General features: G+C 39.0%; 1 protein-coding gene across 1 annotated transcript in view; it reads right to left on the bottom strand.

Annotated features, from left to right (window-relative positions):
• Positions 1–3,043: 3,043 nt before the first annotated feature.
• Positions 3,044–21,824, bottom strand: part of MTERF3 (mitochondrial transcription termination factor 3) — a 29,318-nt gene continuing 10,537 nt past the window's right edge. Inside the window, exons 3-7 of the mRNA XM_007934852.2 lie at positions 15,160–15,349; positions 12,063–12,210; positions 6,608–6,679; positions 5,090–5,251; positions 3,044–3,238 (exon numbers count right to left, since the gene is read on the bottom strand). Coding sequence (XP_007933043.1) covers positions 3,044–3,238; positions 5,090–5,251; positions 6,608–6,679; positions 12,063–12,210; positions 15,160–15,349 — 767 coding nt within the window. The remainder of the gene's footprint in view (positions 3,239–5,089; positions 5,252–6,607; positions 6,680–12,062; positions 12,211–15,159; positions 15,350–21,824) is intronic.

Here is a 21,824-nt window from a genome sequence, read left to right as displayed (position 1 = left end):
GTACGACTACCCTCCCCTACTCCCTTAATGTTAGATGTGGCCATGTGACACTTTGGTCAAGAAAATGTGAGGAGTTTAAGAGCAATTCTTATCTTTTTACTCTTCCTTAAATTGGCAGTAGTCCAGAGAGGGTGGAGGGTCCATCAGCCTGTATCACTAGACAAAGTGGAGTAGAGACCTTGTGGTCCCAAGATGGATATATTTGAATTGGGGTAGAAACTTTTATGGTTTTAAATCATTTGAGGTTTTATGATAGTCACTACAGCAATATACTTATCCTAGTCTGCTGAATAGGTTATTAATACAGACAAAAGGAGGTTCTGAGCCATTCAAAGACCAGGCAGGATGGCCCCATGCTTGATCTCACAACCGTACCTTCATCCTTGATGTATCCATTGGAGAACTCCATGAAGACACGTATCTATGCCAGGACTCATCACTGTATTCTGGGAACTCAGCATATCTACTGAGTGAATGAAAACAAAACAAAGGAACAAACAGGAGGGCCACACATTTGGCTCTGACCAATGACAAATTCATTTTCTCATTAGGTGTCACCACGCCCAGCACAACACAAAACCCTGGTGCACAACTACCCCAAAGTCAGTGACTTAAATATACTTCATTATTCCTAATTTCTATGGGTTGACTGAATACAGCTAGGTGGTTCTTCTGCTCTGTGTGGAATCTACTAGGCTGGTATGTCAAATGGCTTCTTCACTCATGTATCTAGTGCTCAGTTGGCAATGGCATGGCTGGTGAACAGCTAGGCAAGGCATCTCTCTCAACTGTTTCCCCCATAGACTAATTAGCTGTCTTTATATAATGGCTCAGGGGGGCAAGAGCAAATGTTCAAAGAGGGCAACTACCAATGTGTAAACACTTTTCAAGCTTCTGCTTAATAATGTCCTATGGGCCATCTCATATTGGCCAAGAATTCGTGTAGGAGGAGACTACACAAGAGTGCAAATACCAGGTGTGGCTCACTTTGGACCACCATGTTAACAATCTTTCTAATATGGTGATCCAAAGGCAGATAACTGAAGTAATTTTAAAGTAAAAACTCTTAAGATTCAGAGGTGAAATCAATTGCCCAGATTACGTATCTAGTAAATGGAAAAAAGTCATGCTATAAATGTCACACACTGGCAATGAGCTCAACGTTTATTGTGCCATTTATGCCTCTTTGCCCTCTACTTACCTTCAAACTCTACTTTCTTCCTTAATCCTCTTCCGTTCCAGATCCTCAGTAGCCAGTTGTGGGCAATTCTGAATATCCATGCTCATCTTGTAGATGAGTTAACAGTACAGGTATCTGAAAATGGAATGAGTTTTGTAACCCAATCTAAATGCTGTTGTTAGGTGTTGAGGGAGTTCCAACTTAAAGCGACCCTGTGTACAACAGAACAAAACAATGCCTGGTCCTAAGCCATCCTCACAATCATTACTATGCCACAGCCACTGTCAATCCACCTCACTGAAAGTCTCCCCCTTTTTCGCTGACCTTCCACTTTACCAAGCATGAAATCCTACAGGGACTGGTCCCTTCTGACAAGATGACCAAAGTACGAAGATGAAATTGGCCATTCTCGCTTCTAAGGAGCATTAGGCAGTATTTCCTCCAAGACATATTTGTTCATTCTTCTAGCAGTCCATGGTACATTCATTATTCTTCACTAACACAATTCAAATGCATTAATTCGTCTGTGGTCTTTATTGTTCAGCTCTCACATGCATAAGAGCCTATTGAAAATAGCATGGCTAGGTTCAGGCACACCTTATTCTTCAAAGTGACACTTTAAACAGGTTTTTTTTTGCAGATTTTCCTAATGCAATGTGCTCATTGCCTGACCGCTGCTTCCATTGGTGTTGATTGTAGATCCAAATAAAATATCCTTGACAATGTCAGTCTTTTCTCCATTAATCATAATGCTGCTTATTGGTCCAGTTATGAGGATTTTTGTTTTATGTTGAGGTGTAATCTATGCTGAAGGCTGTAGTCTTTGATCTTCATGAGTTAGTGCTTTAAGTCTCTTTCACTTTCAGCAAGCAAGGTTGTGTCATCTACATATCACAAATTATTAGTCTTCCTCCCATCCTGATGTCACATTCTTCTTCATATAGTCCAGCTTCTTGGATTACTTGCTCAGCATACAGACTATAAATATGGTGAAAGGATACAACCTTGACACACACCTTTCCTGATGTTAAACCATGCAGTATCCCTTTGTTCTGTTCAAACGACTGCCTCTTAGTCTATGTACACATTCCTCATGAGCACAATTATGTGTTCTGGAATTCCCATTCTTCACAATGTTATCCATAATTTGTTAGTATCTGCATATTTGAATGCCTTTTCAGTCCATAAGACACTGGTAAATATCTTTATGGTATTCTCTGCTTTCAGCCAAGTTCTATCTGACATCAGCAATGATATCCCTTGCTCCATGTCCTCTTCTGAATCCAGCTTGAATTTCTGGCAGTCCCTTGTCAATATACTGCTGCCACTGTTTTTGAATTATCATCAGCAAAATTTTACATGCATGTGGTATTAATGATATTGTTCAATAACTTTTGCATTCTGTTGGGTCACTTTTCTTTGGAATGGGCACAAAGTAGTAGATACTAGATGAGTATGTAGTATGCCCCAGAAATACATAACATTTTAAAGAAAATAAAGCTCTTTTGTGATGAAACCACTTTAAAAGACCTGTGAGTGTACGGGCAGGAGTCCTCCAGTCTTCTTAAGAATTTTATCAGGGAGATGGAAAACCCAAAGGCAAAGCACCAACCCAAAGGAAACCAACTCTCTCTTCTCTAAGCTTGCTATATTTTTAGTTCTCCCCTTTTTGAGAAGGCAATGGTTGAGCGAAAAATTAAGGCACAAGGAACTTGTATGAATGATCTACCCTAAATGTACCCAAATTGATAAAACCAAGAAATTGCTTTCAATATCAATTGAGACTAGAGGCATTTATTTAAAATATAGTCATTTATTTATACAAACATTCACTTTATATTACATTTTAACATCCATCAAAAACTAAAGAGTCTTTAAGAATTTTTCCAAGTCCTTTACTGAGGCTTTGGCAATTTCTTCACAAAATATTTCATCAGGAATAGATACTAACTTGTCCAAAGAGATATAGTTAGGCTTTGCTGGATCATACTGTGCTCTTCCTAAGTAGGTGAGAAACAAATGTCTTTCTTTGACCTTAAACAACTTTGTATTAAATACCTAGAGAAGGAAAAAAAAATTTAAAAAGTTTTAAAAAGACATTGTGCATTGAAAGATGAAATATTACAAAGTTTATTCAGTTAAAAATTTTAATGGGTTAAATAAAGTATTGACCACATGCTTGATAAAGATGGTTAAGTGTCATAAGGTTTAAATGCTATAGCTCCTGCTAAGAAATGATGATTAAAAACGAACATAAAATTAATAGAACAATTATAAAATAATTAGGACTACATTGTTAACAAAGAACTTTGACAGATAGGCAAGATCTTTTTAGAAAAGCAAATCTCAGGCCCACCCCAGACCTACTTAATAAGAAACTTTGAGAGTGGGGCCCAGAAACGGTTTATCAAGCCCTCCAGATGATTCTGATGCCTGCAAGTCTGAGAATCAGTTAGAGATAGAGGTTTATGGCATCAAAAAAACTGTTAAGATTTCATAACCAGTAAAGTTTCCTATTATTATTTAAAATTCTGGCTGCTACCCTTGACGAGAATCATAATGAAATAAACCTATTCTAAATTCTTTCTCAGGGGATAGAATGAGCACTGGCAACTCTGAAAAGGAATCAGAAGCTAAGTCCCTACAGCCTGCTGCAAGAAAGGAGAACTGGGAGATCTGGCCAGGCCTGAGAGAGAGCCGTGCAGTTTCAGAGGAATCTGTGAGGCTCCCTGGCAAGGCCCAGGTGAACCCCACTCAATGTTATGGAGCAGTTCTACTCTGCTCTACAGGGTTGCTGTGACTCAGAATCGACTTGATGGCAGCGGGTTTCAGGTTTGCAGACAAACCTTAAACAAGATCAGATTCTCTTACCATGATCTGCTGTCACTGAACCAAGCCAGGAAAAACCAAATTGACGTTACTTTTTAGTTGAAGATTAAGTACTTTACAATTGCTCCATAAGCTAAATCTTGAGAGCACATTAATTTGCACAATTGTAGGCTTCTTATACTTTTATTGTAAATATATTTGCATCTGGCAAAACAAGGAAATTCTTTATAAAAGGCCCATTCACAGTGAAACATGATAGGCAGATAGGTATTTCTATTTGTGAAGGAAATGGAACAAACGCAATTTAGTTCCGAAAGTTGTTATTAAAGCTGTATTTTTTTTGCCCATCTTTATATCAAGTATAGGAACACACCTAGCAAATGGAATAAAAGGATCACTTTAATGAAATTCCAGTGAATACAAGTACCTATTTAATGGAAACGAGGAAATAGGGAAGAAGGATTACTTCGATGAAATTCAATTAATCGTTTGTTCAGTAACTATTTATGACAGTGTCTATTTATTAAGTGTCTAGTAAGTGAAGGTATAGTTCCAGGCACTAGCAAGTCCGTAGTGACTAATGTGGGCAAGATCTCTACTTTGAAACATTCTTGTGAATAAGCAAATAATGTCACTCACTAGGTAAGGAATAGGAAAGTCTGATTAGCTTAGAGTATAGATAATTATGACTTTGGCATTAGTGGCAAACTATAATTGTTTATGCTTTGTAAGAGAGCATTATAATATGATTTATTCATTCATACAGACTGTGGATAAAAAGTATATGTAGCATTGAAAGGAGCTAATTCAAGAGACATGATCTGTTTCAAATTTAAGTGGGGAAAAACACAAGAGAGAGTACATTTTTCTGGCTGATCCCATTAGGCAGAACTAGGAACGACAGGCAGGAGCCACAGGGAAACAATCTAATCACTTGCTTCTCTTCTGGAGATGTATATGTGTGCCCTAGAGGTTGTAAACTTTTCATAAATGAGTACCGCTGTGTGTGTAGCTGGAGAGCAGCTTGGATGAGTGGCAATGACAGCTCTGACCCTGAGAGATAGATGGGAACTGCATTACCTGTGGGAACCTGACAATGATGTGGTGGGGGATACTCATCACATTGTGCACATAGTCAAAAGTCTCAGTGAGTTTCTTTTTATTTGCAGTTAACATCTTTGGGATTCTGGTGATCATATGTTGAATTTCATTATGTTTAAAACCAAATTCAAGACGATAAACCTTAAAAAAAAAAGAAAATTTGCTGTAAGTCATGAATAGAAACAGTCATTTTGATGCTAGGCCAGAGGACATATTGATTCGTTTAAGTTTAAAGTATTTTAAAATCTGAGAGACAGCTAAGCTAATGCCCTCAGGGATTAAACTTCCTGCTCCTGATTTTGAAGCCTTCTGAGAATGACCTACTCACAAGCATTGTGATCATCATGGAGGTAACTAAATGGAGCTATCCTAATTACGAGACACACAATGATGGGCAGGAGCTCTGATAGCGTAGTGCCTAAGGTACTTGACTGCTAACCAGAAGGCTGGAGGTTCAAACCCACCAGCCACTCCTTAGAAGGAAGGTTGGGCAATCTACTTCCGTAGTGATACCGCCTTAGAAACCCAAGGAGGGGTCGCTATGAGTTGGGGCCGACTCGACGGCACAAAACAACAACAACAACAACAACGACGGGCATGGTAGGTATGGTCAGATTATCTGCATGGGCCCCACACCAAACAGACCAGCAGTAAAACTTTCCAAGTGCCCATTGAGCCTTTGCTCCTAATGGAACTCATTCACATGCTATCTGGAAAACCACATTGTTTTCCAGAGATGATAAAAACCAAATCCCAAACATAAGTTAGGTCCATAGTCTCTTATCCATCGTTCCCATTATCAGCATTTTATCACCCCAATAGAACTGTAAGCTCCAGAAGAGTGGGGGCATCTCCCCAACATAGTGCTTAGGTAGGTGGTCAATAAAAATTTCTTCAATGACTAAATATAAAACACTGGAAGCATCTCAGAAAACAGCCCTTACGTGGTAAATTAAAATATTACAGCATCATATACTAAGTAGTCAGCTGCCTGTGGCTCACACTATTCTCTTGGAGGAAAGATAATAAAGAGGGGCTGGTACATTCTGTTACAGAGCTCTTGAGTTGGCAATTGGCACAGCATGCTAAGGAGAGCAACAAGCTGGTCATACTCTCTTCACTGGGAAGTATCCATAGGAGTCTTTTGGATCCAGATTCCAAAAAGACTCGTTTCCCACCTAAGTCACACAGACTCTCATGCTGAGCAACAGAAGCAGTTTTCCAGGCACCATCCATATACCTAATTTGTTACTCCAGAGTTATGTGCATCAACGTCTGCATGATAATTTACTCACTGACACCTGGTAAATGGGAAAATATCATTAAATGAACCCAACTGCTTGTTAGATATCTATTATTTCCTAATTCTATCTTTTTAGAAATTATTCTTTAAAATCTAGTTTTCATTAATATGACAATAGCAAAATCTACTCTTTTCAGAGGGAACTTAAAAGAAAGAAGTGGATTTTGCAAAAGCTTAAGATAAAGTTTTCTTACCTTCATATTTTCTTTCACAGGCTCTAGACTTCCAGTTAGTAGTCTTGGGAGACGAACTACCAGATCTCTAGTCTATAGTTTTGAAAAAAGCAATGTATTGTTACTACACATGCACATTAACCCACTCTGGAAAACCACATTACTAGAAATACAAAGCCAAAATTTAAGATATAACTCAGAGAAATACTAGGAGCCACAAAAATACATGAAGGCAATACTGTTTGAGGACAAGACAAATAGTGAAAACAAAACTTAAAGAATCAAGATGATGGCATATTATAAAAAGAGGCAGCTGTATGTTTGACAACTTGTCTGTCAGTTTTTCATACTATGGTGGCTTGTGTGTTGCTATAGTACTGGAAGCTTTGCCACTGGTATTTCAAATATGAGCCAGGTCACCCATGGTAACCTACTTCTAAGAAAAAAAAAAGACTGGTCAGTGAAAACCTAACAGATAGCAGCAGAACATTGTCCAGTACGGTGCCAGAAGATGAGCCCCTCAGGTGCAGAGTTACTCAAAGGAGACTGGGGAAAAGCTGCCTCCTCAAATTAGAGTTGACCTTAATGATGTGGATGGACTCAAGTGTTTGGGACCTTTATTTATTGACGTAGTGCAACTCAAAATGAGAACAAATACCTGCAAACATCTATTAATAATCAGAATGTGGAATGTACAAAGTATGAATCTAGGAAAACTGGAAGTTGTCAAAAATGAAATGGAATGCTTGAAATCTATATTCTAGACATTAATGAGCTGAAATGGACTGGTATTGGCCATTTTGAATAAACAATCATATGATCTACTATGCTGGGAATGACAAATTGAAGATAAATGGGGTTGTATTCATTGTCCAAAAGAACATTTCAAGATCTATCCTGAAGTACACCACTATTAGTGTTAAGTATGCACACTCCTACAAGGAAGACTAGTTATACAACTATTACTCGAATTTATGCACTATCTTGGTTCTCTAGTTCTGCTGTAACAGAATTATCACAAGTGGATGGCTTTAACAAACAGGAATTTATTTATTCTCTTACAGTTTAGGAGGCTAGAAGTCTGAATTCATAGTGCTGCCTCTAGCACTTGGGTGAAGGCCCCGTGACCTTGGGCTTCAGTTCTGCCTCTTGTTCTGGGCCCAGTGGAGCTAGAAGCATCTCCTAACACAGGCAGCTGCTGGCTGCTGAACCCACGGTTGGCAGGTAAAATGGCACAATCCCAAGACCAAAAGACAACATGGCAGGCCACTGGTTCAAGTCCAAGAACAGTCCCAAGATTGGCACGCAACACGACAGGCCACTGGTTCAAATACAGGAACTAGAGCTGAAGACTCAGCCAAATGCAGGAACCAAATGTGCTAAAGATCTTTCTCTAAGCTTCTCCTTATATACCAGAAGCAGGCCACACCCCAGAGGCAACACTCAGCTGCTCATAGCAGATCCACCATGGAAGTGTTTATAGTCTCATTATGGGGAATAACTACATCCAGTTGCCCAGCCACTCAAAACCATGGCCCAGCCATGTTGACACACACTACCACATGAACCAACACTTATGCCAAAGGCGAAGAAATTAAAGATTTTTACTAATTCCTGCAGCCTGAAATTGACCAAACATGTAATCAAGATGCATCAGTAATTATCAATGATTGGAATGTGAAAGTTGGAAACAATGAATGATCAGTAGTTGGAAAATACGGCCTTAGTGATAGAAATAATGCTGGAGATCACATGATAGAATTTTGTAAACCAAAGACCTATTCATTGGGAATACCTTTTTCTTAACAACATAAACAGCAGTTATGCATGTGGACCTTGCCAGATGAAATACACAAATCAAATTGACTACATATGTGGAAAGAAATGATGGACAAACTCAGTGTCATTAGTAAGAGCAAGGCCAGGGCTGACTGTGGAGAAGACCATCAATTGTTCATAAGCAAGTCCAAGTTGAAACTGCAGAAAACTAAAATAAGTTTGCAAGAGCCAAAATACAACATTGGGTATGGTGGTGGTGGTGGTGGCAGGTGCTGTCAAGTTGTCTCCAACTCAATAGCAACCCTATGCACAGCAGAATGAAACACTGCCCGGTCCTGCACCAGCCTCACAATCCTTGCTATACCTGAGACCATCGTCACGGCCACTGTATCAATCCATCTTGTTGAGGCCCTTCCCCTTCTTCACCGAACCTCCACTTTACTAAGCATGATATCCTTCTCCAGAGAACAGTTCCTCCTGACAACATGACCAAAGTAGGTGAGATGAAGTCTGGCCATTCTTGCTTCCAAGGATCATTCTGGCTGCACTTCTTCCAAGACAGTGCTGTTAATCCTTTTAGCAGTCCATGGTACTCTTAGCATTCTTCTCTAACACCATAACATTGGGTATCACCTGAATTTAAAGACCATCTCAAGAACAAATTTGATACACTGAACACCAATGGCCAAAGACCAGAAAACTGCAGGATGACATCAAGGACCTCATACATGAAGAAAGCAAATGGTCATTAAAAAAACAAGAAAGAAAGAAAAGACCAATATGAATGTCAAAACAAACTCTGAAACTTGGTTTTGAATGTAAGTTAAAGAGAATGGAAGAAATGATGACATAAAAGAGCTGAACAGAAGATTTCAAAGGGTGGCTTAAGAAGACAAAGTAAAGTATTGAAATAAGCGAAGACCTAGAGTTAGAAAACCAAAGGGGAAGAACACGCTTGGCATTTCTCAAGCTCAAAGAACTGAAGAAAAAATTCAAGCCTCACATTGCAATATTGAAGGATTCTATGGGCAAAAGACTAAAGTTGTCAAAGACTTCATATTACTTGGTTCTATAATCAACACCAATGGAAGCAGCAGTGAAGACATCAAACAACATACTGCATTGGGCAAATCTGCTGCAAAAGACCTCTTTCAAGTGATGAAGAGCAAAGATGTCTCCTTGAAGACTGTTGCTGTTGTTGTTATGTGCCGTTGAGTCGGACCTGACTCATAGTGACCCCTCCTTGGGTTTCCAAGGCAGTATCACTACAGAAGTAGATTGCCCCATCTTCCTTCCGAGGAATGAGGCATGCCTAACCCAAGCCATGGTATTTTCAATTGCCTCTGATGCACGTGACAGCTGGACAATGAATAGGAAGACGGAAGAAGAGTTGATGCTTTTGAGTTGTGGTCTTGGAGAAGAATGCTAAGAGTACAATGGACTATTGAAAGAACTAATAGATCTGTCCTGGATGAAGTGCAGCTGGAATGCTCCTTAGAAGCGAGAACAGCCAGACTTCATCTCACCTACTTTGGTCATGTTGTCAGGAGGAACCACTCCCTGAAGAAGGATATCATGCTTGGTAAAGTGGAGGGTCAACAAAGAAGGGAAAGGCCCTCAACGAGATGGATTAACACAGTGGCTATGACGATGGGCTCAGGTATAGCAAGGATCATGAGGCTGGCACAGGAACAGGCAGTGTTGAGTCGGAGTGTATGAGTGGGAGACGACATGATGGCACCTAACAACAGCAACATGGGCAAAATACTGAATGACACAGGAAGCACTGAAAGAAGAGGAAAGGAATACACAGAGTTACTGTACCAAGAAGAACTGGCAGACATTTAACCATTGCAAAACAAACAAACAAACTAACTCACTGCCATGGAGTCGGATCCGACTCATAGCGACCCCTCCATTGGGTTTCCGAGGCGGTATTGCTAGGGAAGTAGATTGCCCAATCTTCCTTCCAAGGAGTGGCTGGTGGGTTTGAACTGCCAGCCTTCTGGTGAGCAGTCAAGTGCCTTAGGCATTACGCCACCAGCACTCCTATTTAACCATCGCAGAAGGTAGCATATGATCAAGAACTAATGGTACTAAAGGAAGAAGTCCAAGCTGCACTAAAGGCATTGACAGAAAACAAGGTTACAAGAATTGATGGAATACCACGTGAGATGTTTCAACAAATGGTCCAATGCTGGAAGTGCTTATTTGTTTATGACAAGAAATTTGGGAGATAGTTCCCTGGTTAACCAACTGGAAGAGATTGATATCTGTACTCATTCCAAAGAAAGGTGATCCAACAGAATGTGGAAATTGTCGAACAACATCGATACCACACGCAAGTAAAGTTCTGTTGAAAATAATTCAAAAACAGTTGCAGCGTGACATCAACAGGGACCTGCCAGAAATTCAAGCTGGATTCAGAAGAGGACATGGAACAAGGAATATCATTGTTGATGTCAGATGGATCTTGGCTGAAAGAAGAGAACAGCAGTGAAATGTTTACCTGTGTTTTATTAACTATGCAAAGTCTGGGTGGACCATAACAAATTATGGATAAATTGAGAAGAATGAGAACTCAAAAACAATTGTGTTCTTGAGGAACCTGTACATAGATCAAGAGGCAGTCATTCCAACAGAACATGGGGATACTGAGTGGTTTAAAATCAGGAAAGGTGTGCATCAGAGTTGCATACTTTCACCATACTTATTTAATCTATATGAGCAAATAATGCCAGAAGCTGGGCTACATGAAAAAGAACACTGCATCAGGATTAGAAAAAGACTTATTAACAACCTACAGCAGGCAGATGACACAAACTTGCTTGCCGAAAATAAAGGTAACCTGAAGCACTTACTGATGAAGATCAAAGACTAGAGCCTTTAGTATGGATTATACCTCAACATATAGAAAATAAAAATCCTCACCACTAGACCAATAAGCAACATCATGATAAACTGAGAAAAGACTACAGTTGTCAACCATTTCATTTTACTTGGATCCACAATCAGTGCCCACAGAAGCCACAAACTGCTACAAAAGACCTCTTTAATGTGTTAAAAAGCAAAGATGTCTCTTTGAGGACTCCAGTGTACCTGTCCCAAGCCATGGTATTTTCAACTACCTCCTATACATGTGAAAGCTGGACAATGAATTAGGAAGATCAAAGAAGAACTGATGCCTTTGAATTATGGTGTTGAAGAATATCTAATATACCATGCACTGCCAGAAGAACAAAATCTTGAAAGAAGTACAGGCAGAATGTTCCTTAGAAGTGAGGATGGTGACACTTACATACTTTGGCCATGTCATCAGGAGGGACTAGTGCCTGAAGAAGGACATCATGCTTGGTAGAGAGCAAAAAAGAGGAAGACCCTCAATAAGATGGATTGACACAGTGGCTGTAGCAATTAGTTCAAACACGGAAAGTACCGTGAGGATCATGCATAGCTGGGCAGTGTTCCTTTCTGTTGTACACAGGGTTGCCATGAGATGGAACTGACTCGATGGCATCTAACAACAACAATAAGAGCAACAACAAAAGTCTAACCAAGCCAGGGTAATTCATTCTTGCACAAAAATACCAGGTATTTATAGGATTCCCATGGGCTAAGCATATGTTAGAAATATGAAATTTAACGTTTCTGTAATATATTTGACATAGAAATGTACATATTCTCCCTTTTTCTTTACCTTTTTCACATTGAGTTCAAGTTCTTTCTGAAAAAATCCCAACCTGTTATCCAGCCTTTCTACTGAAAAATTCAGTAGAAATGGTGCCTTTCTGACCATGTGTGCAATATCTGCCTTGCTGAAATTTTTTGACTGTAGATAAGTCACCCTAGAGAAACAAAAAAATATGATAAACATCTTTCCAAAGTAACAACTGTTCTCAAAGTTTAAAAGGCCACTACACTCTAAAACTCAACAAAACAACAGGATAAACAGGAAATATTCTGTAATGATACAAATACGGTTAAAAGAAACAAGAATCCACCCAAGTCTAGAATGATGCCCATTTATCCTTGAAAACAAAAAGTAATTCTGAAATCCACTAACAGGAAGATTCCCTTATTCTGACTTATTTTATTACTCAGAAGGAAAAAAAAAAAAACACTTTTAAGAATTTTTTTTTTCTACAAAAGGAAAACACTCAAACTAAGATGTTCAGAACTCTTTTTGCTAAAAAAGCTCCTCAAGCCTGGTTACAATGGAGGGAAGAATTTTCATTTTAGTATACTTACCGAGTATATACTTTCATAAACCAGTCAACAATTTTTACTATAGTCTTTCCAAATGTAATTTATTAACAACTGAGAAATGTTCGTAAGTTCCTAGGAACCAAAATAAGGTAGTATAATATAGAGTTTGACTATAAAATAACTATTGATTTTTGACACCTAAAATATAATAAATGCAGCTTTTATTAAATGTCTTGAAAATGCCAGGGCATTATCTTGCTAAATTCTCATAAAAAATAAATAAATAATCTGTGAGCCAGATAAGTTTTTCCACGTTAATTCTCAAGAGACAGAGATTCAAAGAACTTAAATAATTTGTCTTAGATCACCAGGAATTAGTGACAAAGCCAAGGTCCAAACTCAGGTGTACCAACAATTAAAGCCCATGATATTTCTACACCACACACCGCAACTTACCTTTCATATTCAAATGATTATTTTCTGTCACAGCCATAGTGTCAAACCTGACTCATAGAGACTCTAGGGTTTTCTTGGCTGTAATCTTTATGGAAGATCACCCAGTCTTTTGCCCACAGAGCTGCTGAGTGGATCTGAATTGCCAACCTTTTGGTTAATAGCCAAGAGCTTAACCTTTTGCACCACCAACCACACCAAAAACTCACTGCCATTGGGTCAATTCTCACTCACAGTGACCTTGTAAGGACAGATTAGAATTGCCTCATAGGGTTTCCAAGGCTGTAAATTCTTACAGAAGCAGACTGCCACATCTTTCTTCTGTGGAATGGCTGTTGACCTTTGGTCAGCAGCCAAGTACTTTATCCACTGCACCATCAGCACTCCTTCTGTGCAGCCCCCCCCCAAAAAATAACCTAACTCCCTGCCATCAAGTTGATTCCAACTCATAGTGACCCCCTCTGGGTCTCTGAGGTGGTACATCTTTATGTAAGTAGATAGCCCAATCTTCCTTCTGAGGAGGGACTAGTGGGTTTGAACAGCCAACCTTCTGGTTAGCAGTCAAATGCCTTAGGTACTATGCCATTAGAGCTCCTACCTATGACCCTAGGGCTCCTTTAAATGGTTAAAGCACTTGACTGCTAACCAGAAGGCTGGTGGTTCAAACCCACCAGCCACTCCTCGGAAGGAAGGTTGGGCATTCCTACTTCCGTAGTGATACTGCCTCGGAAACCCAAGGAGGGGTCGCTATAAGTCGGGGCCGACTCGACGGCACATAACAACAACAACAACAACAACCCCTTTAAAATAGTGCTTTATGGACCATGAGAGAAAAGACCCATTAATTTAACTACATAAAGCAAACAATGCTTGTATTGTAAAAAAACACTGTGAACAAAATCAAAAGACAAGTGACAATCTGGGAAAAATATATACAACACATCATAGAGAAAGAACTAATTTTCTTAATATATAAAAGAATATTTACCAAAAGAAAAAGAAAAAGGCTCAATTAAAAAACATCAAAGGACATATAAAGTTTATAGAAAAAGATTTGCAAATAGAAATTGACATATGAAAAGATGCTCCAAACAACATTTGATGCTTCAAGCAACACTTGTTTCCAAAAACAACAATGAGGTATTAATTTTATCTATAAAATCAGCTGAAATTATAAAGTCTGATGACACTATATTACTGACAACAGTATAGAAATTAGCACTCCCATATGCTGTTTGTGGGAGAGTGAAGTGGAAACCAACTATATGAAGGCCAATTTGACTGATACCTATTAAAATTACAAACACACATACCCCGTGACCTGGCAATTCCACTTCTAGAAATTTTTTCTACAGCTATATTCTCATATGTGTGATATACAAGGAGCGCCACAGTGGCCTTTTTTATAATGGCAAAAGTCTACAAATAACCTCTAAGTTTATCAACAGGGGTATGAACAGATCCATACTGTGAATTATGTTGTTGTGAGCTGCTGTGGAGTCAGTGCCAACTCATAGTGACCCTATGTGACAGAACAGAAGTGTCCCATAGCATTTTCAAGGCTGTGAGCTTGAAGCAGATTTCTAGGTCTGTCTTCCAAGATGCATCCAGGTGGGTTTGAACTGACAACTTTTCAGCTAACAGTCAAATACTTAATCATTTGTGCCAATCAGGATTCCAAAGATATTTATAGACATGCTATTTAAAGAAGGAAAAGGAACAACTGAAATAGCCAACTTATGGAAATGATTAAGCAAATTATACAATAATTTACCAAGAGAATATCAAATATCTACCATCAAAAATTGGCCAGAATAAAACACAAAAGTTCAAGTTTCATAACTTTCAGTGCACCATCAGATAATTTAGCCACTGTTAATGGATTTTTAAAGCAGCTTATTCCAGTTTCTGAAGAAAAACAGTTAAATGACTCAAAATATAATAATGAAGAGTTGAAAAAATAACTGTTTTAGATATTTAATTTATACCAAAGAAGGTCCATAGCACAATAAATAAATAACATTCACATTCATTCTCTCAGTAGATCCTTGTACAACAGAGATTTAATAAAATAACTTAAAGATATATTTCCTCCACATATTTTGGTTATATGAAAATCATTTTAAAAGCCCTACCTGGTTTTAAGATTTTCAAGGTCTTCAGAGAAAATTGCATAATTCTTAGTCAGGAAGGATCCCAGTTGGTTATCCTCTATACCCAAATCTTTAAGAAACAGGAGTATCTGCTTAATGTCTTTTTCAAAATCCAGTCTCAGAAGGATGTTTGCTATATCTGGATGTCTTTCTATCTTGGACAAATCCACTCCTATAAAAAATTACAAACACTGTTGGAAGATAACTGCATAGCTCAGCCATTAAACTTGATACACAAAGGCAGAAGAAATTACTGATGCACACCACCTATCCAAAGAGAGCCCAGATACATCAATAAGAACTCTAAATCTTATTAAATCAAATTGGTTGCAGAGATAAAAGCAAATTAAAATGAAAATAGAGTATTTATTATGAAGCCAAAAACAGAGGAAAATAGTGCATTCGGGGCTAACTTTTCCTCCAGAAAACAAATTCACTAAAGTCAGACCTAAGATCATTATGTTTGTCTACATTCTCTTGAATATCACTTGAAGGATGCTTATGAACACCTAATGATCTCCACAGGAACTCAACAGGTAATTACACAGGTTAACAAACCTAACAAATAATCTGATTACTATGTACCATTTCCTTAACTGTGAGCATTATTTTAAAAATATGTTTGTGGTTCCCTCCACAGAGGGAATGAAAATGATCCAACACACCCTGCCATTGAGTGGATTCTGATTCACAGCAACCCTGTAGGGCAGAGAAGAACTGTCCCACAGGGTTTCCAAGGCTGTACATCTTTACAGAAACAGGCTGTCTCATCTTTTACCTGCAGAGTGGATAGTGGTTTTGAACTGTTGACATTTCGTTAGCAGCCAAATGTTTTAACTACTGTGTCACCAGAGATTCCTTAAAAAAAAAAAAAAAAAAGATCGTATGTCTTATTCATCATTGTAATCTCCAGGTCTTTGGCACAGAAACGAGGACCCCGAAGGATCTCACTAAATGCTTAAGTGAGAATGGATGAATACATACAGCCTTCCAAGGAGGGCGCAAAGCAGAATGTATACCCACACTCAACTTTCACTTATTCTTGTAGTCTTAAGTAATCTGAGTAAATGACACAAGGACCAGAAGAGATAGAATAATAAGAAGGAGAAATCAAGTTGTTATTTTAGAACATACTTTGGTTACAGATAATGTCAGCATTATTTGGCCAGGAAAGCAAAGTAATCTGTAATTACAAATTCTCATGAAAATTGAGCATGTTATTCTCTCATTTTCTCTGATAAAAGAACAAATAAAAAAAATATCAATATGAAAGATCTATGGCATAATGCCTAAGGCACCTGACTGCTAACCAGAAGGCTGGCAATTCAAACCCACCAGCCACTCCTCGGGAGGAAGATGGGACAATCTACTTCAGTAGTGATACCGCCTCGGAAACCCAAGGAGGGGGCGCTATGAGTTGGATCCGACTCCATGGCAGTGAGTTTGGTTTGGTTTTTGGTATTACATATTTTTAGAATAAATCTTTGAAGAAATACAAAACCTTAAGTTTAGATGCAAAGTTTGTATTATTAAAAAATGTTTCTTTAGATTAGAAATAATTCTTTCAAACCAATTTCTAGATACAACTTTACAGTCTTAACCTTAAAAGCAACAAAATAGCTTCCACAATAAATTCTGAAATAAATTATTGTATCCAATATAATTGGAATTATTATTAGATCCAAATGTCATCCCAAATTCAAATTTCTCAAAATTATACAGGTATTTATATAAAACAGCCAGGAACAGAAAAGAGGTTAAGCATATACACACTCAAAGAAGTACAGAAACAGACCCAGAAGAACTAAAAATTTGTTGTTGTTACTGTTAGGTGTCATCAAGTTGGTTCCAACTCATAGTGATCCTCTGTACAACAGAATGCAACACTGCCCAGTCCTGAGCCATCCTCACAATTGTTGCCATGCTTGAGCCTATCACTGTAGCCACGGTGTCACTCCATCTCATTGAGGGTCTTCCCCTTTTTTGCTGACCCTCTACTTTATCAAACATGGTATCTTTCAACATGACCAAAGTAGATGAGACAAAGTCTGGCCATTCTTGCTTCGAAGGAGCATTCTGGCTGTACTTCTTCCAAGTACACTAAAAGTTTAGTATATAATAACTTCAAATCAATGAAAAACAGACTATTCATTAGAATATATTGGGAGCCGACTTGATGGCACCTAACAACAGTAACAAGTCACTGGAGGCTCAGGACCATAGTGTCAGGGGACACTAATGTGAATTGGAATAACACAGTCCACACAAAGACAATGTTTTACATCCTACTTTGGTAAGTAACAAATGGGGTCTTAAAAGCTTGTGAGTGACCCACCTAAGGTGCAATTATTTCTCCATCTAGAGCAAAGAAGAGTGAAGAAAATCAAAGACATCAGGAAACAATTAGTCCAAAGGACTGATGAAGCACGTGAATGCCAGCTCTATGCCCCTGAGACCAGAAAAACTAGATGGTGCCCAGCTACCACTGCTGACTGCTCTGAAAGGGATCCCAATAGGAGGTCCCAGATAGAGTGGGGGAAAGCGTGGAACAAAACTCAAAATCATAGAATACAATCAGGCTTACTGGTCTGATGAAGATTGGGGGAACCCCTGAGACTGCGGCCTTTAGATACCCTTTAAGTTGGAACTGAACTTTAGCCTTGTGACTCAACTGTGGGCCAAATGATAGACAGGCTTATAAGGTGAACAGTAGTATCAGGTGGGTATGCACTCATTAAAATAACTAAGCATATGAGATAAAGAGGACAGCATTTGCCCAGGGGTAGAGCTAGGAAGGTGTAAGGGGACAGGACGGAAGGATGAAGGGAAGGAGTAGGTGCAGGGAGAGAGCTGGAAGACTGCTATTACAGTGTGAGGACTGCTGAAATATCACCAAAATGTGTGTGGACTATTGAATGAAAAACCAAATTGTTCTGTAAACTCTCACCCAAATCACAATTAAAAAAAAAAAAAAAAAAAACTGTGTGTGTGAGTTTCCAAATCAATATCACTACAGAAGTAGATTGCCCAACCTCTTTCTAAGGAATGGCTGGTGGGTTTGAACCGCTAGCCTTCTGGTTAGCAGGCAAATGCCTTAGGTGCTATGCTACCAGACATTTAGATTCTGTGTGTGTGTGTGTGTGTGTGTGTACACACATGTATATGTATAAAAGACTCCTTCTTAATAATTTTTGTTTTGGAAATAAAAAGGAATCTTTTTTTTTATATATTACACAAAAATTAATTCCAGGTAGATTAAGAATCTAAATGTGTATTACTCTAAAACTAGTAGAAGAACACACAGAATTTAAAAAATCATATTGGAAATGGGAAAGGCTTTCCTAAATATGACACCATGAAGGAAAACATGAAAATTTGACTACATGTAAATATAAAACCTACGTACAGCTTTCTGTATGATATATATTAGCACAGGAAAAGGTTTAGAAAGCTAGTTAATGAACTGATAATTGAGGTTGCCTTTGTGAAGTGGTAAGGAGCTCTGGTGGCACAGTATTAAGCATTCAGGTGCTAACCAAAAAGTCAGCAGTTCGAACCCAGGAGTCCTCCATGGGAGAAAGATGAGGCAGCCTGCTTACATAAAGATTTACAATTCTGGAAATCCTATAGGGCAGTCCTACTCTGTCCTATGGGGCGCTGTGAGTTGGAATCAACTCAACAGCAATAGGTTTGGTTTTCAGTTTTATGAAGTGAACTTGGGTTGGTGAGAGGATGTCTTTCTCTTAAAATATTGTTTGCCCTTTTAGGTTGACGAAATTCTTTTATAATTTAAAAGTAATGATAATATTAATAAAAAATGAATTAAGTTATTGGATAGATAAATAAGTCTGAAAAGTCTGGGATAAATGGGGAAAGAGGTACTTTACAAAACAACACACAGGGTTCAGACCTCAAATTTAACCAAATATTAGTTTGTGTTGAAGAGCCTTGCTCAGCATGAGCTGTCACACCCTGACTGGGTTGGAACAGAAATCCTGGACAACTTGTTTAATAGCAATAGCGGAGGGGCATCTCATCAGGAAAGTACACTGCTGTCAGTGTAAATCACTTGGCTCAACGGTGATTTCTTTAACTTGAAAAAACATTCCCTGAATGTTCACTATGGAACAAGTACTTTTCCCATTAGGCAACTGGGATACAGAAAATGAATAACACAGAACTCTAACCTCTAAGTGATCACAGTCTAAGATGGCTTTATCTCATCCCTTCAGTAACTATAAAGTCTACCACTGTATTCAGTTACAGTTACACAGAGTGTATCCATCAAGATTCTGGCAGACAACAGAAACTGTCCCCAGAAAGATTAAGTGAAAAGCACTTTAATAAAGGGACTCCAGGGATACGGAGCTCTGGTGACATAGTGCCTAAGGCATTTGACTACTAACCAGGAGACTGGTGGTTCAAACCCACCAGATGCTCCCTATGAAGAGGGTTAAGGAAACAAGGGCACTTCTAGGACTAAAGGGACAAGGGAAGAAGAAGTGTTACCAAAGCCCAGAGGGAGCTGGAAGTCATTAAGGAAGGGCTGCTCAGCAGAGCTATTGTCATGGAGCAAGGCAGTTACTCGACCCAAAGCAAGGAGGGAACAGGAGAAAAATACCCCCCACCCGCCCTTCTCCTGCAGGTGCCTCCCACTGGCTGAATCCAGACACCAGCTGGCAAAAGAGCCCCAGTGCATAGGGGTAAGCCTCCTGGGACACAGAGCAGAAGGAGCCATAAAACAGATCTAGGATGCAAACACAGAATAATAAGCACACCTGAGTACTCAAAAACATTGCCTGACAATGCAATCATGGTACCTCCAAGGTGCTGTCATTTAAATTACCTCCAAGACCCATCATCTAAAGTATCAGATACAGATGAAGAGATGTACTTCACAGCTCTCAGTGTACTATAAATTATTTAAAGGTAGGGAGCACATCTTATATTTATCGTGTCACCCACAAAGCCTTTTGGGAAAGCTATCCTGAAAGGACAGGTGACTGGCTCTCCTGCTCTTAGCGTATGTCTTCTTTCTCCCTCCTTTGGACCCATGTAACACATCACCTGTATCTCCCACATGAGACTTATCACATATTACACTTCAGTTCTTGGTTGTCAGAATTGGACAAGCAAAGGAGTGAAGTGGCAAGAGATGAACTTGCAAACTTAAGCAGGGGCCACCCCATGAAGAGCTCCAACATCACAGTCAGGCTTTGAAGGGTTTTAAGTAGGTTGCTGACATAGTCAGAATTGCATTTTGGAAAAAGCACTAGCGCTAGAGAGATTGTCAGGACAATATCACTGGTAAGAAGACTATTAAGTTCAGAGGTTGCTCCAGACATTCAGAGAAAACTGAGGACCTAAACTGAGGTAGTGACTGTAGACGAGAGAAGCAGAAATTACACAGAAGAGTACATTCCACAGGATTTGGTGCTAAATTAGGTATGAGGAGTGAGGGGAAAAAAGCGAGAATCAATGAAAAACACTAAAGGTTTCCATCAGAGCAAAAGTTTTTTTTTCCTCTTCTCATAAAAACTATACCCCCCTTAAAAATATGGGGAACAAGAAACAAAAAATAAACTCCAGCTCTGAGGAAACAAGACTCACCAATAACCAAAAATACAAGAAATGAAAACAGATGGAAGAGTGGTAATGGACTTAAACAGAAGGGTGAAAGAAGAGATGGAAATGCATGTAAGAGAGAATTCTGAAAAGCAAACTGATTTGTACCCCAAGAAACTCAAGAAAGTTCAGGAATTAGAGTCTCACCATACACCAGAAAGGCTGGGGGTAAGGTGTAGGCTGACAACAGGGGGATTATGTACAACTTCATATGGCAAACTCAAGATTCCCAAGGCCCTTATCCATCCTGTTCCTCTCAATCCTCCAAAAGAAGGGAGGCTCATTATCTGGGACAGTCAAGTACGAGCTGTAGCAGACGCAGAAATAACGGGCAAAGCAGAGGGTCCGGTAAGAAGCATGACTCAAAATAAGAATATTAAATGAAAGAATGCAATGACATCCACTGGCTGCTTTCAACCATCCACACTCAAGTGACAAGTAGCATTTAACAAGTTATGATAGCTTGTTAACAAGTTATGATAGACAGCAGGCCCAGACTGAAGTCACTTAAAACAGGGACATAGAGGGCTCCAGGAAACAGGTCAAGGGTGAGCAGCCAGAGACGGTTTCACTGGAGAATTCTACAAAACATTCAGAGAAGAACTGATACCAATCCTACTCAAACTATTACAAAACATAGAAAAGGATGGAATCCCCCTAACTCATGAAGCAAGCATAACCTTAATTCCAAAACCAAGAAAAGACATCACTCAAAAGGAAAACTACAGACCAATATCCCTCATGAATATAGATTTTGGGAAAGCTATCCTGAAAGGACAGGTGACAAAAATCTTCAACAAAATCCTAGCCAATAGACTACAACAACGTATCAAGAAAATCATTCATCATGACCAAGTGGGGTTCATATCACGTATGCAGGGATGGTTCAACATAAGAAAAACAATCAACGTCATCCACCCACCACGTAAATAAAACAAAGGAGAAGAACCACATGATCATATCAATTGATGCAGAAAAGGTATTTGATAAAATCCAATACCCATTTCTGATCAAAACTCTCA

The sequence above is a fragment of the Orycteropus afer genome, unplaced genomic scaffold (genome assembly GCF_000298275.1).
Source record: "Orycteropus afer afer isolate SDZICR_OR568_19922 unplaced genomic scaffold, OryAfe1.0 scaffold00021, whole genome shotgun sequence".
Classification (NCBI taxonomy): Eukaryota; Metazoa; Chordata; class Mammalia; order Tubulidentata; family Orycteropodidae; genus Orycteropus; species Orycteropus afer.
This window is presented reverse-complemented; position numbering and strand designations above follow the sequence as displayed.